At 39.1% G+C, this 16,021-nt stretch overlaps 1 protein-coding gene across 1 annotated transcript; it reads left to right on the top strand.

The window, feature by feature from the left end:
- Window positions 1–9,727: 9,727 nt before the first annotated feature.
- Window positions 9,728–11,480, top strand: LOC138895948 (uncharacterized). Its single transcript, XM_070180714.1, has 4 exons — window positions 9,728–10,368; window positions 10,516–10,932; window positions 11,044–11,211; window positions 11,348–11,480. The coding sequence occupies exons 1-4, from the start codon at window positions 9,728–9,730 to the stop codon at window positions 11,478–11,480; spliced, it is 1,359 nt and encodes a 452-aa protein (XP_070036815.1).
- The last annotated feature ends 4,541 nt before the right edge of the window (window positions 11,481–16,021 follow it).

Here is a 16,021-nt window from a genome sequence, read left to right as displayed (position 1 = left end):
TGCTTCGAAGTCTTTCTATAGACATCAAAGGAAAATCAAAATCCAAAAACATATTCCTGCATAATTCCTCCTTGAGGAAATTCAAAACAATTCGAAACATCTTCCTCTATCCCTAATCTTCAAGAACTACGTGTGCCTCATTCTTGACCTTGTGTCAAGATAAGTAGGTAACCTGTCATGGGTCCGGTTTTTCTCGTCCTTAACTAGATGAATCGGTCAAGCCTGGCCACTTGGGTCACAGTTGACCGAACGAAAAGATCATTTCCAAAAATCAAAAATTAAACATGTATATGTCTTTGTCTCTTGCTGCTCTAAAAGTCACCATGTGAGACACGAACATGAAAATGAAAAAAATATCATCCTCTTTTCTTAAGGACATTTAAAATCCAAAACATCTCCCCTTTATGTCTAACCTTCCCGAACTATGCCAGACTTGATTCTCGTTTCGATGAGATATGTAGGCAACCTTCGGGTTCAGTCTTATTTTTCAAAAAAAATCAAAAACAAATCATCAATCAAGGACCCTTCCCGGGTTCGATCTTATTTTTCAAAAATCAGAAAATCATCAATCAAGGACCCTCCCCGAGGTCGATCTCAATTTTAAAAAAATCAAAAAGAATGCTCCCATCTTGCGGAAATTTCAATTCATGTCGCTCCCATCGTACATAGACTTACATTTCAATCACTCTCATCTTGCAGAGTTTTACTTTCATGTCCCTCCCATCACGTGGAGAATTTACCTTCCTTTCAATGCTCTTATACGGAATGGTAAACAAACCATCTAACATTCAGCGCTCCTATACAGTATAGTACGCATCCCGTTATTTTACTTTCCTGTCAGCACTCCTAAACAGAATGGTATGCAGCCCTGTCTAACAATCAATTCTCCTATACGGAACGGTACACAACCCGTCATTTGATTTTCCTATCAGCACTCTTAAATGGAATGGTACCCAGCCCCGTCTAACAATCAATGCTCTTATACGGAACGGTACACAACTCATCATTTTACTTTATTGTCAGTGCTCCTAAATGGAACGGTACCCAGCCCTGTATTTTAATCAATGCTTCTATACAGAATGATACACAACCCGTCATTTTACTTTCTTGTTCAATTCTCCTATACGGAACGGTACACAGCCCGTCATTGTACTTTCCTGTTCAATGCTCCTATACGGAACGGTACAGAACCCGTCATTTTACTTTTCTTTCCATGCTCCTATACGGAATGGTAACTACAAAGTTCATCTAACATTCAATGCTCTGATATCACATCGGAACGGTAATAAAGCCCGTCTAACATTTAATACTCCAATAGCGCTTCGAAACGGTAACCACAAAGCCCGTCTAACATTCAATACTCTGATAGCGCTTCAGAATAGTAACCACAAAGCCCGTTTTACCTTCAGTTCTCTTTATCAAAAACCTAAAAAAATGATTAAGTTAAAAAAAAAAAACTAAATGAAAATCTAAAAATATTTTCTTCCCACCCTTCCTGAACTACGCTTGACTCTCATTTCAACAAGATACGTAGGCAACCTTCGGGTTCGGTCTCATTTTTAAAAAAAAAAACAAAAAATAATTAAGTTCAAAAAATCCAAAAATATATATATATATAATGACAAAACGACAAAAATATATTGATTAAGTCAAACATTCAAAAAATATGTATACTAAGTCAAAATTCAAAAAAAGAAGAAGAAACAGAACCATCAAATATTGACTCGATTGGAACCAACACAGTTAGGAGCGTGCATCGGAAAGTAACAAGTGGAAAATTGTTATGATGGAGAGGATTAACTTCAGGTAAACCATAGACTCTTGTGATACCTCTCAATTATACCTTAGTGACTCTTGAAAAATCTCTCGCTTACAGTTAGGGTAAAAATAAAGCCGGCCTCATCGTTTCATGTGCATTGTGTGGTGAGGCTAGATTAAAATTCATTGCATTGCATTATAAATCTAGAACTTGGCCCAAATGTCTGTTGAGGCGAAATCCTGAGTAACGCTTGGTTTGGGAAAGGATCGCAGGCCTTCTTTGACCCGTTTGAGCCTTCCTAGCATACCAAATGACGTCAATCCCTAGCATTACCCCCTTTGAGCCTAAGCCCTTTTTCTTGGACAACCACATCTTAGCCTATACCCTTTATTGTGCTAAATGCACAATCCCTCTCATGGCCCAACCTCCTCGAGCGCACAGAAAATGCGTAACTTCGGACGAAGATCAAAGTGGAGGCGACAAGAATGAAAAGGCGAAAGATGCAAAGTCCAAGACGATCAGAGATGCGACTTAAAAAAAAGTAATAAACAAGAGAAAAAAAGAAGAAGAAGAAGAAGCGAGAACTCCACAAATTCAAAAGGAGGATCAAGTTTCGCAAATTCGAGGAAAATTCAACAAAAGGGAGAAAACTCCACAGATTAAAAGGGAGAAACTCCAACAAAAAGAAGGGAAAACTCCTGCAAAGCAGGAGAAACTTCAAAAAGAAAAAAAGGGAAAAGAAAAAAAGATCTCTGGAAAAAGAAGAAGAACCTCTGAAAAAGTTCAAAAGAAGTCAAACAAAAGAAAGAGACACCGACCCTAACAAGCTCAAGCGCCAAAGCATGGTTTGAACACCGAAGGCACTGATACAGTGCAACGCTCAAGGAGAGATTAATCACTTTTATCCCAAATGAATATCCTACCCTTCCGCAAGCCTACATTACAAGCCGATAACAAAGACATGAATGATCGTACTCCAAGTATTCTCATATTAGTGGATACTCACATAAAGGTCAAGCATATGATATCTCAATTGCATGCATTGAACATCTTTCTGAGTATGAGTGTACTTCTCAAAATGTCCTAAAAATGAAAATACAAAAAAAAAATATCATATCTGTGTGAAAATTAGGACTTTCTTTGTGGTGAGGGCACTTGAAACCTGAGTTTAGGCTAAATTCAAAACTTTTGATTGAAGCAAGACGAACAAATATTGTTGATACTTAGGTATACCTGAGGTACCACTAGAAGCTATATGAATTACCCATAAGCTGATCTCGATTTGATGGAAAGTATATGGTGGAAATTCTTATGCACAAATCTAATTGTTGGTACCAGCCAATGTCAAGTCAAAATGATGATGGATCAATAAATCACAACCTTTCTTTACTCTTCAAATTTTCAAATATTCTCTACAAAAAGGTACAAAACAACGAAAAATACAGAAAACAAAAAGAGTCAAGTTTTGTTGATGGTAGAGTTAGGTTTTGCTATAACAGAACTACGCATGACATGACTTCCCACGGAGGGATACGTAGGCAACCCATATAGGGTCGGGTCCCACTCTTATAATGGAAAATCAAAAATTATTTCTATATATTCGATACTACGCCGCGACTTGATTTCCTTTGGTAGGAATACGTACGCAATCCACATCGGATTCAGTCATCCTTTGCAATAGAACTACGTTTTGGCCTGATTTCATTGGGATACATTTGAAGTCTAAGCCAGACCCGGCCATATCATTTCAAATTCTATCATTTTACATCTATGCCCGCCCGAGTCATTAATAACAGAACCCTTTTCATCAATAGAAAAAATAACTTCTTGCTTTTCAGGCACCCTCTTGAATAATGGGCATTTCATTTCTAAGCCAAATTACCAGGCACCCTCTTGAACAATGGGCATTTCATTTCAAGTCAAATTTTCAGGCGCTCTCCTAAACAATGGGCATTTCATTTCAAAGCCAAATTTCCAGGCGCCCTCCTGAACAATGGGAATTTCATTTCAAGTACAATTTTACAGGTGCCCCCCTTCTAATACGGGTATCTTAGATCTAAATGCTCCGATATCGCTTCGTCAAAAAATACACATCCATCTTCTCAAGCCAAACGAAAGCATAGTCCACACCTCGTCAACTCTACTAAAGAGACACAACGTGGAACTATCTTCTAGCAAATAAACTGGGGATATTTTGAGGACGGACGTCTAGTTTTCCAACAACAATTGACGACATGTCCCAGGTATCATTCTTACATCCCATCGACATAGGGTGTATAGGCAATCCGAACCCCCATTTTCATAATATGCCCATTGTTATCACAGCTTGACGTTAGGGCAATTTTCAAATCAAAAATTAAAATCAAAATCAAATCATCCATCGCTTCTTGAACTACAACCGGCATGATTCTCGTTACATTCGAGATATGTAGGAAAACTCAACAGAGAGCCTGACCGTATCCATAACAGAATCCATTCAATCTATCTATTCGTCCATCCAACACCATATCCTAGTGTTACCACAGTCCGACACTATGAAAATCTTGGAAGCAATGTCGAGATCACACGAACCTTTTTGTCCTCGAACATTTGTCTTCCACTCCACGAGGCTACAATTCCTAAGTAGTACTCAATCTTCCAGAACTACACGCGGCCTAATTCTCGTACAACCCAACATATGTAGGCAACTCAAATACCAAAGTTCGGTCAGTGCCTTCAAAACAACCTCATTCCCATTCTATCATATCGGGCCAAAATTGGGTATGGTGTCAATTTCTTTGCCCGAAGACTCTTGCATCATCTCCGGTCAAAGAGGGGTAGCTGTTGACGCACAATTTTGACCCTCCGTATTTAAAAATAAAATTTTGCAGCCTTCCTTGTCAAAAATGATAAAATGTAGTGTTTGCACATTTTTTAACTGTAATGCAATTTTCTTGATAATTATTCTCACTTTTATAAACTATAGGAATTTTTATCATTTTATTGCAATTGCATAAATACTACCATTTTGTTCATTTTTCTAAATTTTAAGCAATTTATTGATAATTGTCCTATTTTTCAAATATTAGGATATTCTATCAATATTATTGTCTTTTAAAAAAAATAATTACTACATATTATTGTAGTATTCATCATTTTAATAAATATTACAAGTTTTATTTTTAAATTAAATAATCAAATTTCAATTGTAGCACAGTCTATTAACTACATGGAAGCTAGTAGAATTTATTTTAAAATACGAATCATGTCCGGTCAACTTTAATGTTCCGTCAACATCCAATGTGACAAGACATTGACGTGACATTGAAAACTTATTCTAACATGTCTTTCTTTAATTGTTGACCATATATTTTCTTTTATATTTCACCTTTTGTTTATTCAAAACTAGGTCCCTAAGTTTATACCCAAACCCACAAAAATACACATAAACCACACACATTACACAACAGAGAGGCCCATCATATTTTTAAAAGGGGGAAACCTAAACCCTAAGTTTGGTTTCTCATTCTCTCTTTGGTCAGAGAACTGACCAGAAAAGCTAAAATCTGAAGCTTCAAAGTCTTCCGGCGACCTTTGTTGCACTACTAATGGCGTTGCTCCGATAACCCGTCGTGGAAGTAGCACCGGCGGCAAGCATAACCACGGTCGCTGCATCCCCATTCTCTTTTCACCTTATATCCATTTTCTTCTTGTTATGTTTTTCTGCTGTTTTATGGGATGTAGATCTGGGTTTTGGCCGGAAACATGACTTCGCCGACGACCTTCATTATTCTTGTCTTATAAATCTTCTCTGTGTTACTCTTTACAGATCTGATGGTTTTCGACAGAGAAGAAGAAAAGTCCCAGCAATGTTTTACTTTCTCATATTTGACCTTGTTTATATTTTTTTATGGCCCGTGTCTTTCCGGTGACTGACCTCATTTCTTGCAGCTTTTTCTGCCACTGTTACGTTTAGCTTGGATTAGTTTAATTAGTTTCTTTGAAACTTCCCTTGACTGCATGTACCCGATTCGATTGTTGTGATGCTCTACTTCTGTTATTTAATTTGGACCATTTTTTGAGGTCGTCGGCCCATTTTAGTTGTTGGAATGTAGCTATTATGTTCATCCGTCGTGGGGTTATCAGCACTGCCGTTTGGTTCTAAGTAATTCATGTTGTTTTGACGGTATTATTTGACTCTTGTTGTTAGTCCTGGTTAATAGCGATAGGAAAGATTCAAACTAACAGTTGCATTATGGGTCGATGAGAATAAAGTTTTGAGGCCTTGTGATGATTTTTGACTAATAAAGGACGAGATACTATACCGTCCCTCGGATCCAGAACAAAATATATTTATGAGGCGATGATGAAAGCTAAAGAAAAATAAAAGACGAGAATGTGAATATTTGTGCTTCAGGAAGCAACACGATTGGCCGCGGGAATCGATGTTCGCATTCTAATGTCTTATTGCTATACGTCATACACCATCCGACCCTTCAAAATGTTTTTAAATCATTTTCAAAAGGAATTTTCCTATAATATTTTAAAACTATTTTTCAAAAATATTATTTTAAACAATCTTTTGAAAAAAATATATTTCAAATCATTTTCAAGAACAACTTTTCAAAAATATTTTTAAAACAAATACTATTTCAAAACATGTCACTCTATTAGTTTGACTCTTACATATTATTTTACTAATAATTTTACTTCTCTTGTCTTGCAAGGTATTATTACGTGGAGTTGCTTTCGGAAGACGACACTCGGAGATGAAGACTCCCGTCAAATTTCCCGCTTCATACTTCTCGTTCTTTGATGTAACCAATACGTAAAGTATAGTAAAGTAGTAGATATATGTGTTTCATTGTTTTCTTTAATATTATCTATTTACTAAACACTTAGAGAATTGCATCTAGTTAATAATCGGGTTAATCTTTAATATTGTATGTTACGCAAGTTCATAAATTTGTGCATGTATGCTAGGCCATTGAATACATTCATAATGTGATTTGTGATTGACATACATCCAACTAGTTAAATTAGAGACATATATAAAAATAAAAATATGTCATCTTTCAAAAAATAAATAAATAATTTTGTCTTTGTCTTACAATTGTATGAGCACCTTTTCGAAACACTTTATATATAAATTATTCTTTAATTAACACAACTTAAGTAGAAAATTATAGTCGGACTATCATACTATTCTTTGAGAAACTTAGGCCTTGTAGTCATTTAGGCTTAACTCACACAATTTGTGTTCCAAGACCATGACTCTAAAGATGGTCTTAGTTCCTTATTGAATGATGACTCATTTTTTTAGCGCGAACATTTCTTCATATTGATACATTAGTTTCCTATGTCAAACATTTTGACACATTCATTCTATACCACATTCATTCTTTAATCATCAAACTTTGCTCATTATACATTGAGATAATTCTTTCAAACTTGTAAATATCTGCTCATGTGCATATAAATACTCTTCTCCCTTTTTTCTCAATCCTTTAGTATAAGTTTCTTCTTGTTGTGGTCATCCATCTAAACTTTTAAGTTCTAATTATGAGTCTTTTCGCTTCAAGTTTATTCTTGTAAGTTCAAGATTTTATTTAGACACGTTGAGTTAACATGCATTCTTTAGGTACAATTCTTTTCATATTATTCAAATTACACTAAAATACCATCCTTTAATATCCTTTTTAAATTCTTTCACATACTGTAGTTTGTTGGACATATATTTTGTCAAATATTTTGCTATTCTTCTCTATAACTCACTTTACACTAAACTTATCTTTTGGAATACAATTCCCTTGTACACTTTTTATATATTTCATACGAGTTAATATATTTTAATCATTTCATTTCAAAAATGCCAAAAATACTTGCATACTTCATCCATACACAATATCATTAATGTTCATTTTAGTACACGTTAATCATTCTTTTATTCTTTGTAATAGTTGTGAGTATTTGCTAAGTATCTTTGAACCTTCCCTCCCTTATTTGATTGAGTCCACAGGAAACACATTTTGTGGATCTTGAGGGATGCCTAACACCTTCCCCTTGAGATAACTTGAACCCTTACCTAGAATCTCAACTGGTTTCGCAGTCTATAATTTAGTGTACATTACGTAGTATAGTATAGGTGTCCTAGTATACCTTAAATACTAGGTGGCGACTCTAAACTCCAATTAACCTTGTAGAGTACTATACGTTGTATATTATTTTGACTTGTGCAAAATAATAGGGTGCACTGGTGGTTCTCTTTAATTGCTTTCTTCAGTTATCTCTATGCTTGCAATTCCGGCTTTAGTCTATGTTATTAACTTGTTTCGTATCACTTATTTCTCCGCCTTCCATTATTTCTCGTTATTATGTTTTGATACTGTTTATTATGTTCTAGCAGGTGCCTTGACCTGGCCTCGTCACTACTCTACTGAGGTTATGCTTGATACGTATTGGGTACCATTGTGGTGAAATCATACTACGCTTCTGGACATCTTTTTGTGCAGATCCAGGTACGTCAGCTCGTGCTGGACATTAGTATTTGGTTGTAGTTGTTTGCCAGAGGCTTCAAGTTATACCTGCTCGACGTGCGCATGCCTCGAAGTCATCTTCTGTTTTCCTTATAGTACTGTTCTTTCCTTTATTAGATAGTGTTGTAGTAGGTGTTTTGGACCATTCTATATAAGTTTGGGAGCATTGTAGTTGTGTTTCATTTATCAAGATATTTATGAGAATTTTTAGTTTATATCATGTATTATCTTTTATTTCTGTCATAATCTCTCATTGTTAGGCTTACCTAGTCTCTTCCATCACGACATCCTAAGGATAGAAAATTGGGGTCGTGACAAGTTGATATCAAAGCTCTAGGTTCATAGGTGTTAGGAGTCATAAGCAAGTTTAGTAGAGTCTTGCGGATTGGTACGGAGACGTATGTACTTATCTTGGAGAGGCTACAAAATTCTTAGGAAAACTCCACTTCTTTGATTCCTAATCATGTGAATTGGTCGACTTTGAAAACTAAATCTTTGACTTTCTATTCTCTCATAGATGGTGAGGACACGCACTACTGGATCCGACGATCAGACACCCATGCTCCCTGCTAGAGCCGCGAGAGGTCGGGGCCGGGGAAGAGGCTGAGGAGGGGCATGTGGTGCAGCTAGTGCACCTGCCCAAGCTACGACAGAGGAGCCACCAGTAGCTCTATTTGGGGGACAGGCACCCGAGGCGCCAGTTGCCACCCATGTACTTCAGGAGACCCTTGCACTATTCTTGAGCATGTTCGGTACTCTAGCTTAGTCGGTGTTGATTCAACTTGTACCAGCCACATCTCGGGCTGAGGGAGGAGCTCAAACTCCCACGGCCATACTCCCCAGCAACGGGTCCATGTTGATCACGTCCCGTAGATTATGCCAACACAACCTGTTGTTCCGGTTCAGCCCGAGATTAGGGCAGTGGCATCTAATGAGGAGCAGCTTAGACTGGAGAGGTTCACTAAGTATCATCCTCCTACTTACAGTGGCTTAGCTTTAGAGGATGCACATAGTTTTCTAGAGAAGTGCCACTATATTCTCCGCACCATGCTTATTGTGGAGAGAGCGGAGTTGCTTTCACTACATTCCAGCTGTCGGGAGCAACATATCAGTGGTGGCAAGTTTACGAGGAGGGTAGCCCAGCCGATGCAGCTTCACTTACATGGACTCAAATTTTAGAGATATTTTTGTGAGAGTTTGTTCCTAGACCCTTCGGGATGCATGGCGCGCAGAGTTTGAGCAGCTGTGCCAGGGTACTATGTCAGTGTCAGAGTAGGATATCAGATTCAGTGATTTGACCATACATGCACCTACTTTGGTTTCTACCATTAGGGAGTGAGTCTGTCGATTCATCAAGAGGCTCAACTATGGTATTAGGTTCAGCATGGCTGGATAGTTAGAGACAGATACCCCATATCAGTAGGTGGTAGAGATCGCACGGAGGTAAGAGGGTATGCGGGGCTGTGAGAGAGAATACAAGGAGGCCAAAAGGCCTCGAGGTACTGGAGGATTTAGTGGTGGCCATGATGCAGCTACAGCCCGTCATGGTAGAGGCTATGTGAGCTGTCCGGTTCATTCTGTACTTCCGGCTTCTAGTGGTACTGTGGGTATCCCGATGTCTCAGGCTTCACACTTCGCTCAACCACTTTCTAGTGTACCTCCTGCACGGGGTCCTTTCAGCGGTCAGTCCGGCCGACCAGGCCCGAGCCCGTCCCAGCAACCATGCCCACCAAGAGCTTTCTTTAAGTGTGGTGATACCCATCATATGATTAGAGACTGCCCCAGACACAAGATGGGTACACCTCCACAGACTACTCAGTGTCCACACATTCAATCAAGTCCACAGACTTCACAGGTCATGGTTGCTGCTCCAGTTGCCGCTCCACCCACACAGCTTGCTAGGGTTGGGGGACGGGCGGGTAGAGGTCACCCTAGAGGGGGAGGCCAGGCCAGATTCTATGTTTTTCCTGGTAGGGCGGAGGCTGTCACTTCAGACGCAATCATCATAGGTATCGTTCTGGTTTGTCATAGAGCTGCATTAGTCTTCTTTGATCTGGGATCCACTTATTCATATGTGTCATCTTACTTTGCTCTGTATTTCGATATATTTGATGATTCTTTGAGTTCTCCTATTTATGTGTCCACGCCTGTGGGAGATTCTATCATTGTGGACCATGTGTATCGGTCGTGTTTAGTTGTTATTGTTGGTTTTGAGACCAGAGTTGATCTATTGTTGCTCAGTTTGGTACACTTTAATGTTATCTTGGGCATGGACTGGTTGTCGCCCTATCATGCTATTCTAGATTGTCACACCAAGACTGTGACATTGGTCATGCCATGTTTGCCACGGTTAGAGTGGAATGGTATATTAGATTATGTTCCTAGTAGGGTTGTGCGATTTATGGAGGCTCAGCGGATGGTTGACAAAGGGTGTGATGCATATCTAGCTTTTGTGAGAGATTTTAGTGCTTATACTCCTACCATTGAATCAATTCTTGTAGTGAGATACTTCCCAGACGTATTTACAGAAGATCTTCTAGGCATGCCACCTGATAGGGATATCAATTTTGGTATTGACTTGTTGCCGGGCACTCAACCCATTTCTATCCCACCATATCGTATGGCCCTAAGAGAGTTGAAGGATTTAAAAGAGCAGTTGTAAGAGTTGCTTGATAAGGGTTTCATTTGGCCTAGTGTGTCACCTTGGGATGCTCCGGTTCTAATTGTGAAAAAGAAGGATGGTTCTATGCGCATGTGTATTGATTATAGACAGTTGAACAAGGTTACAGTTAAGAACAGGTACCCATTTCCGCATATTGATGACTTATTTGACAAGCTACATGGTGCTAGAGTGTTCTCAAAGACTGATATGAGGTCAGGGTATCATCAGCTGATGATTTGGGATCCGGATATTCCGAATACTGCTTTCAGGACTCGGTATGGTCACTACGAGTTCATTTGGGCTGACCAACACCCCAGTAGCATTTATGTACCTGATGAACAGTGTATTCCAGTTATATCTTGATTCACTCATCATTGTGTTTATTGATGACATCTTAGTGTACTCTTGCAGCCGGGAGGATCAGGAGCAACATTTGAGGATTGTGCTCCAGACCTTGAGAGAAAAGAAGTTGTATGCAAAATTCTCAAAGTGTGAATTCTGGCTAGACTCGGTGGCAATTTTTGGGTCATGTGGTGTCGAGTGAGGGGATTAAGGTATATCTGAAGAAGATTGAAGCAGTTCAGAGTTGGCCCAGACCGTCTTCAGCTACTGAGATTCAGAGTTTCCTTGGTTTGGCTGGGTATTATCGTTGTTTTTAGAAGGTTTCTCATCCATTGTTGCACCTATGACCAGATTGACCCAGAAGGGTGCTCCTTTCAGATGGTCCGAGGAGTGTGTGGTGAGCCTTTAAAAGCTCAAGACTGCTTTGGCTACAACCCCAATATTGGTGTTGCCTACGCGTTTAGGGTCTTATACTGTGTATTGTGATGCGTCACGTATTTCTCATGGCTGATACCAACTCCACCATACTGACGTTGAAGTTAAACTCCGACAACTTTGGGAACGAAGAATCTCACGACTATGAGATTTATCTATCTTGTAGCGATCTGTTGTTCCGGCCACGATTAGTCCTTCTATCAATGGTGAACTTGTCTGCTGTCCGGAAGCTCCTGTCACGACCTTATGTCCGCTCGTAGGGCAAAAACCAGCCCCTCGAAGTCTGTCTATCCGTGTCAATATCATCTTTAGTTTTTTCTATATTCTTTTCCTGTCCTTTAGTCGACAATGGAAAGCCAACATGATCGTCTCCGATCTTTATTTTTGACTCGTACCGGTTGTGGACATCCACCCAAGTCGTCGCTTGAAACTCAAGAAGACTTTCCTAACTTTCGAGAAGCATCCGAACTTTTCGGATTTAACCTTTGGTGAACGCTTCGGCCACCCATTCATCCGGGACTGCCGGTAGTAACATCCGTTCCTTCTGTAACCGGGTAACGAACTCTCGTAATAATTTGGATTCTCCATGAGCGATCCTAAATATGTTGGCCTTTCGGGCTTGTACCTTTCTGGCACCGGCATGAGCTTTGATGAAAGAATCCGCGAGCATCTCAAAGGAATCTATGGAATGCTCGGGCAATAATGAATACCACGTTAAAGCTCCCCTCGTGAGAGTCTCACCAAATTCTTTCAGCAACACAAACTCAATTTCGTGAGGAGCCAAATCATTTCCTTTCACTACTATTGTGTAGGTTGTAATGTGCTCCTGTGGATCTGAAGTTCAGTTATACTTTGGCACTTTGGGAATTTTGAACCGCTTCGGGCTTAATTCTGGGGCTATGCTCGGTTTATACGGTAATTGAATATACTTCTTCGAGTTTGGGCCTTTTAATATTGGTGGTGCGCCCGAGATTTGATCTATGCAGACGTTTACTTCCTTCATGAACCGCAAAGGTTCATCCTTGAATGAATCGTTCTCATTGTTGAGGCCGGATCTACTCCCCCCAACCCCATCAGAGCCAACTTCTCCCCTAGGAGTGTTATTATCAACTCTCTGCATCGTCTGGTTAGCGGGAACATCAGGAGGAACTGGATCTCGCCTGTTTGCATTTTATGAGGCACCCGATAACACTTGCTTTAGCTCTGTCATAACCTGGTCCTGCGGCATGAGATGACCTAGAATGATTGCATGTTGCTCTTGTAGGACCCTTACTGCATCCGCTACATGCTCCTCATCAGTATAATCAGGAGTTGCCTCCGAAACCTGTCGAGGGTACCGTCTGTCATGTACCGATGTGGCGTCGTTCCCCTCATTGCGAGTGTCACTGATTGAATCCTCAAAATGAGGTTGTTCCCCTTTTATTTTAGGGTTGCGCGCGCCGTTAACAGTGTTATCCGCCATTTTTGGTGATTTTTTGCTAGGACAAAGTAATCAAAACACGTTAGTAAAAAAGACAAGGATCAATTTAATCGCACGGCTGTCTAGGCCCCATGGTGGGCGCCAAACTGTTACCCGGAAAATTGTACAGTTGAATTTGTTCGTGGTTTCTAGACAAGTGAATTAATTTGATCCAACTGATAATGAAATAACCGATGAAATATAAAATACTTAGCCTTAGAATGTAGATGGAATGACAGAGCTTATGTGTCCGAGAACAGGGTTTTCAGGCACAACAATGATGAGATCAAAAGCGAGAGACTTCCATAATAGGCGCCGAAACGCTCCCGGGTCATCCAAAACCCGCTCCGGGCATACGCCTAAGTCCAAAATCATCATACGAACCTGTTAGAATCTTGAAATCCCAATTCCGAGGTTTTCTACTCAAAAATCACACTTTAGTCAATTCCTCCAACCTAAGGCTTCCGAAATTAGAATTTTCTTTCCAAATCAACTCCGAACTTCCCGATATTAAATTCTGACCACGCGTACAAGTCATAATACCTGAAGTGAAGCTGCTCAGGGTCTCAAACCACTGAATGATGCGCTAGAGCTCAAAACAACCGGTCGGGTTGTTACATGAGTGCCCTTTTGTTGATATTTCTCTATGGTTGCGCTTGCCTTTGGTTATTTTGTTTTTTTGTAATATGTAAGTTTCTAATTTCTCCGTGATGTATTATTTGACTTAATATTAAGTGTTTTATATTTCTTGTAGTATTATGTTGGCTTTGGATTTTTTGTACGAGACTCTGAGGATTGGTATTTCTGGTTTGTACTTGTTCTTAATGATTGGGTTGTTTTAAATAAAAGAAAAATTATATTAAAATGCTGTATAGAATATAGTGTAAATTAACTAGAAAATTCGTGTCCTTACAATGATGAAAGAGCTAACTATTTATAGCTACGTCTAGGAAAGGAGGTCCTAGGATCATCCCTTTATTTAATGTCAATTATGAGGTCCATTGATGAAGATGTAACGTTAGACATAAATGCCAAATTTCTTGTAACGGGCCATCATCCTTAATGCTGCAAAATTTTTTGTATTAAATGTTACCGGGCGCAAAGCATTTAATACTCCTTTTATGATCGTTATTCCTTCCGGTGACAAATGGAGTAGCTATGTTCGGTGGCCATCCCCATCTTTCGTTCCATATGTATTTCCTTTAAGCGGCCACATTTCATGTCATATTTTTCCCTATATAGTATATACATGATAAAATATCAAAAGCGAGCTACTGTAGGGACTACCTATACTTCAAACAACTGTTGATATATACAATAAATGTCACAACCTAAAATCACAACCAAGGGATCGTGTTGGTGCCTAATACCGCTTGCTAGGTAGGCCAACCCATAACAGAAATAAAGGGACAATGTTGGACATAAAATAACATGAAATCATAAATAAAGGGCAAAGCTCGATAATGTATAACATAACTAAACCAACAACCGTCTAATACCTCCCAGGACTGGAGTCACTGAGTATATGAGCTTATATAGACTTACTAAATACAATGTCTGAAATAATAAATACACTATTTGATACGAATAAACAGTAGAAAGTCTAAAAGATGGGTGACATCAAGGCCTGCAGATGAGAGTGCAACACTACCTCGAGTCTCCACAACCAAGCAAGCTAGTCCGTCCTCTCTGTGCCATTAGTTCCAAAGCAAAAATCTGCACAAGAAGTGAAGAAGTATAGTATGAGTACAATTGACCCATTGTACTCCATAAGTGTCAAGCCTAACTCCTATGAGGTAGTGACGAGTCTATGACAAGATGCCTCCAATAAACCTATGCAATTAAGTAACGAGAAAATAACGAGAGATATAACAATTAAGAGAGCAAGAAAAGTTGAATTTAGGACAACAAAATAGGTAACAAGTGTAGTAGCAAGAAGAAATAAAATGCGGTATAATGAAAGGAGTAACTAAGGAATATAATGATGATAACCGCAAAATAACATCAAACAAGCCTTTCACAACAATTCAAGTCCAAGTAATCGGCAAAGCAACCATGAGACAACATATCTAAGCTCTCAATCTATATAGTAAAAATAAGGAACAAGAGATATCAATCAAATGGCACGGTATCACCCTTCGTGCTTTTACAATCATCCTCAAAAGAATGGAGACACCCTTCGTGCATATTCGCTCTTCCACATAAGCATGAAAACACCCTTCGTGCAATATATTAATATAAAGAAGCACGGAACAATCACTCTTACTTACAAGCACGGAAACACCCTTTGTGCAATTCACTCTTCCTCACTAAGCATAAACAGTAAAGCAATACCAAGCAAGGTGGGAAGCATAAAAATTTTCAAGAAGAGTGACTGATAAGTGGTGATTTTATCACTTATTGTAGTCTCTTTTCTTTAGTTTTTGTATCCTTTAATTAAAAGATGAGGTAATTTATGGTGTGCATTGCAGAATTTCAGGTACAATGAGTCGTGAAGAGAATTGAAGTCAAATAAAGTGGAATTGAGCAAAAACAATTGAAGAAGTGATAATACAATTAGTGATCTTGCATCTGCAGAATTTTGATCACATTTGTGGACTCGCAGCTGCGAGAAAGAGTCTGCATGTGCGAAAACGCTAAGGTTCCACTAAAATCTCACCTACGCTTAGCCATCCGCATTTGTGCTAGAAGCCACATCTGCAATGAAATGTCCGTTTCTGCGAAGTAGCCAATATTCCACAAGACTCGCATCTACGAGTTATATTCCTCATATGCGGAGCCATGCCTGTGATGATTCTTGCACATGTGTGGTCAACGAGCTTCAGTTTTGGACAGACTTGGGATTTCAC

This window comes from Nicotiana tomentosiformis, chromosome 7 (assembly GCF_000390325.3).
Source record: "Nicotiana tomentosiformis chromosome 7, ASM39032v3, whole genome shotgun sequence".
NCBI lineage: Eukaryota > Viridiplantae > Streptophyta > Magnoliopsida > Solanales > Solanaceae > Nicotiana > Nicotiana tomentosiformis.
This window is presented reverse-complemented; position numbering and strand designations above follow the sequence as displayed.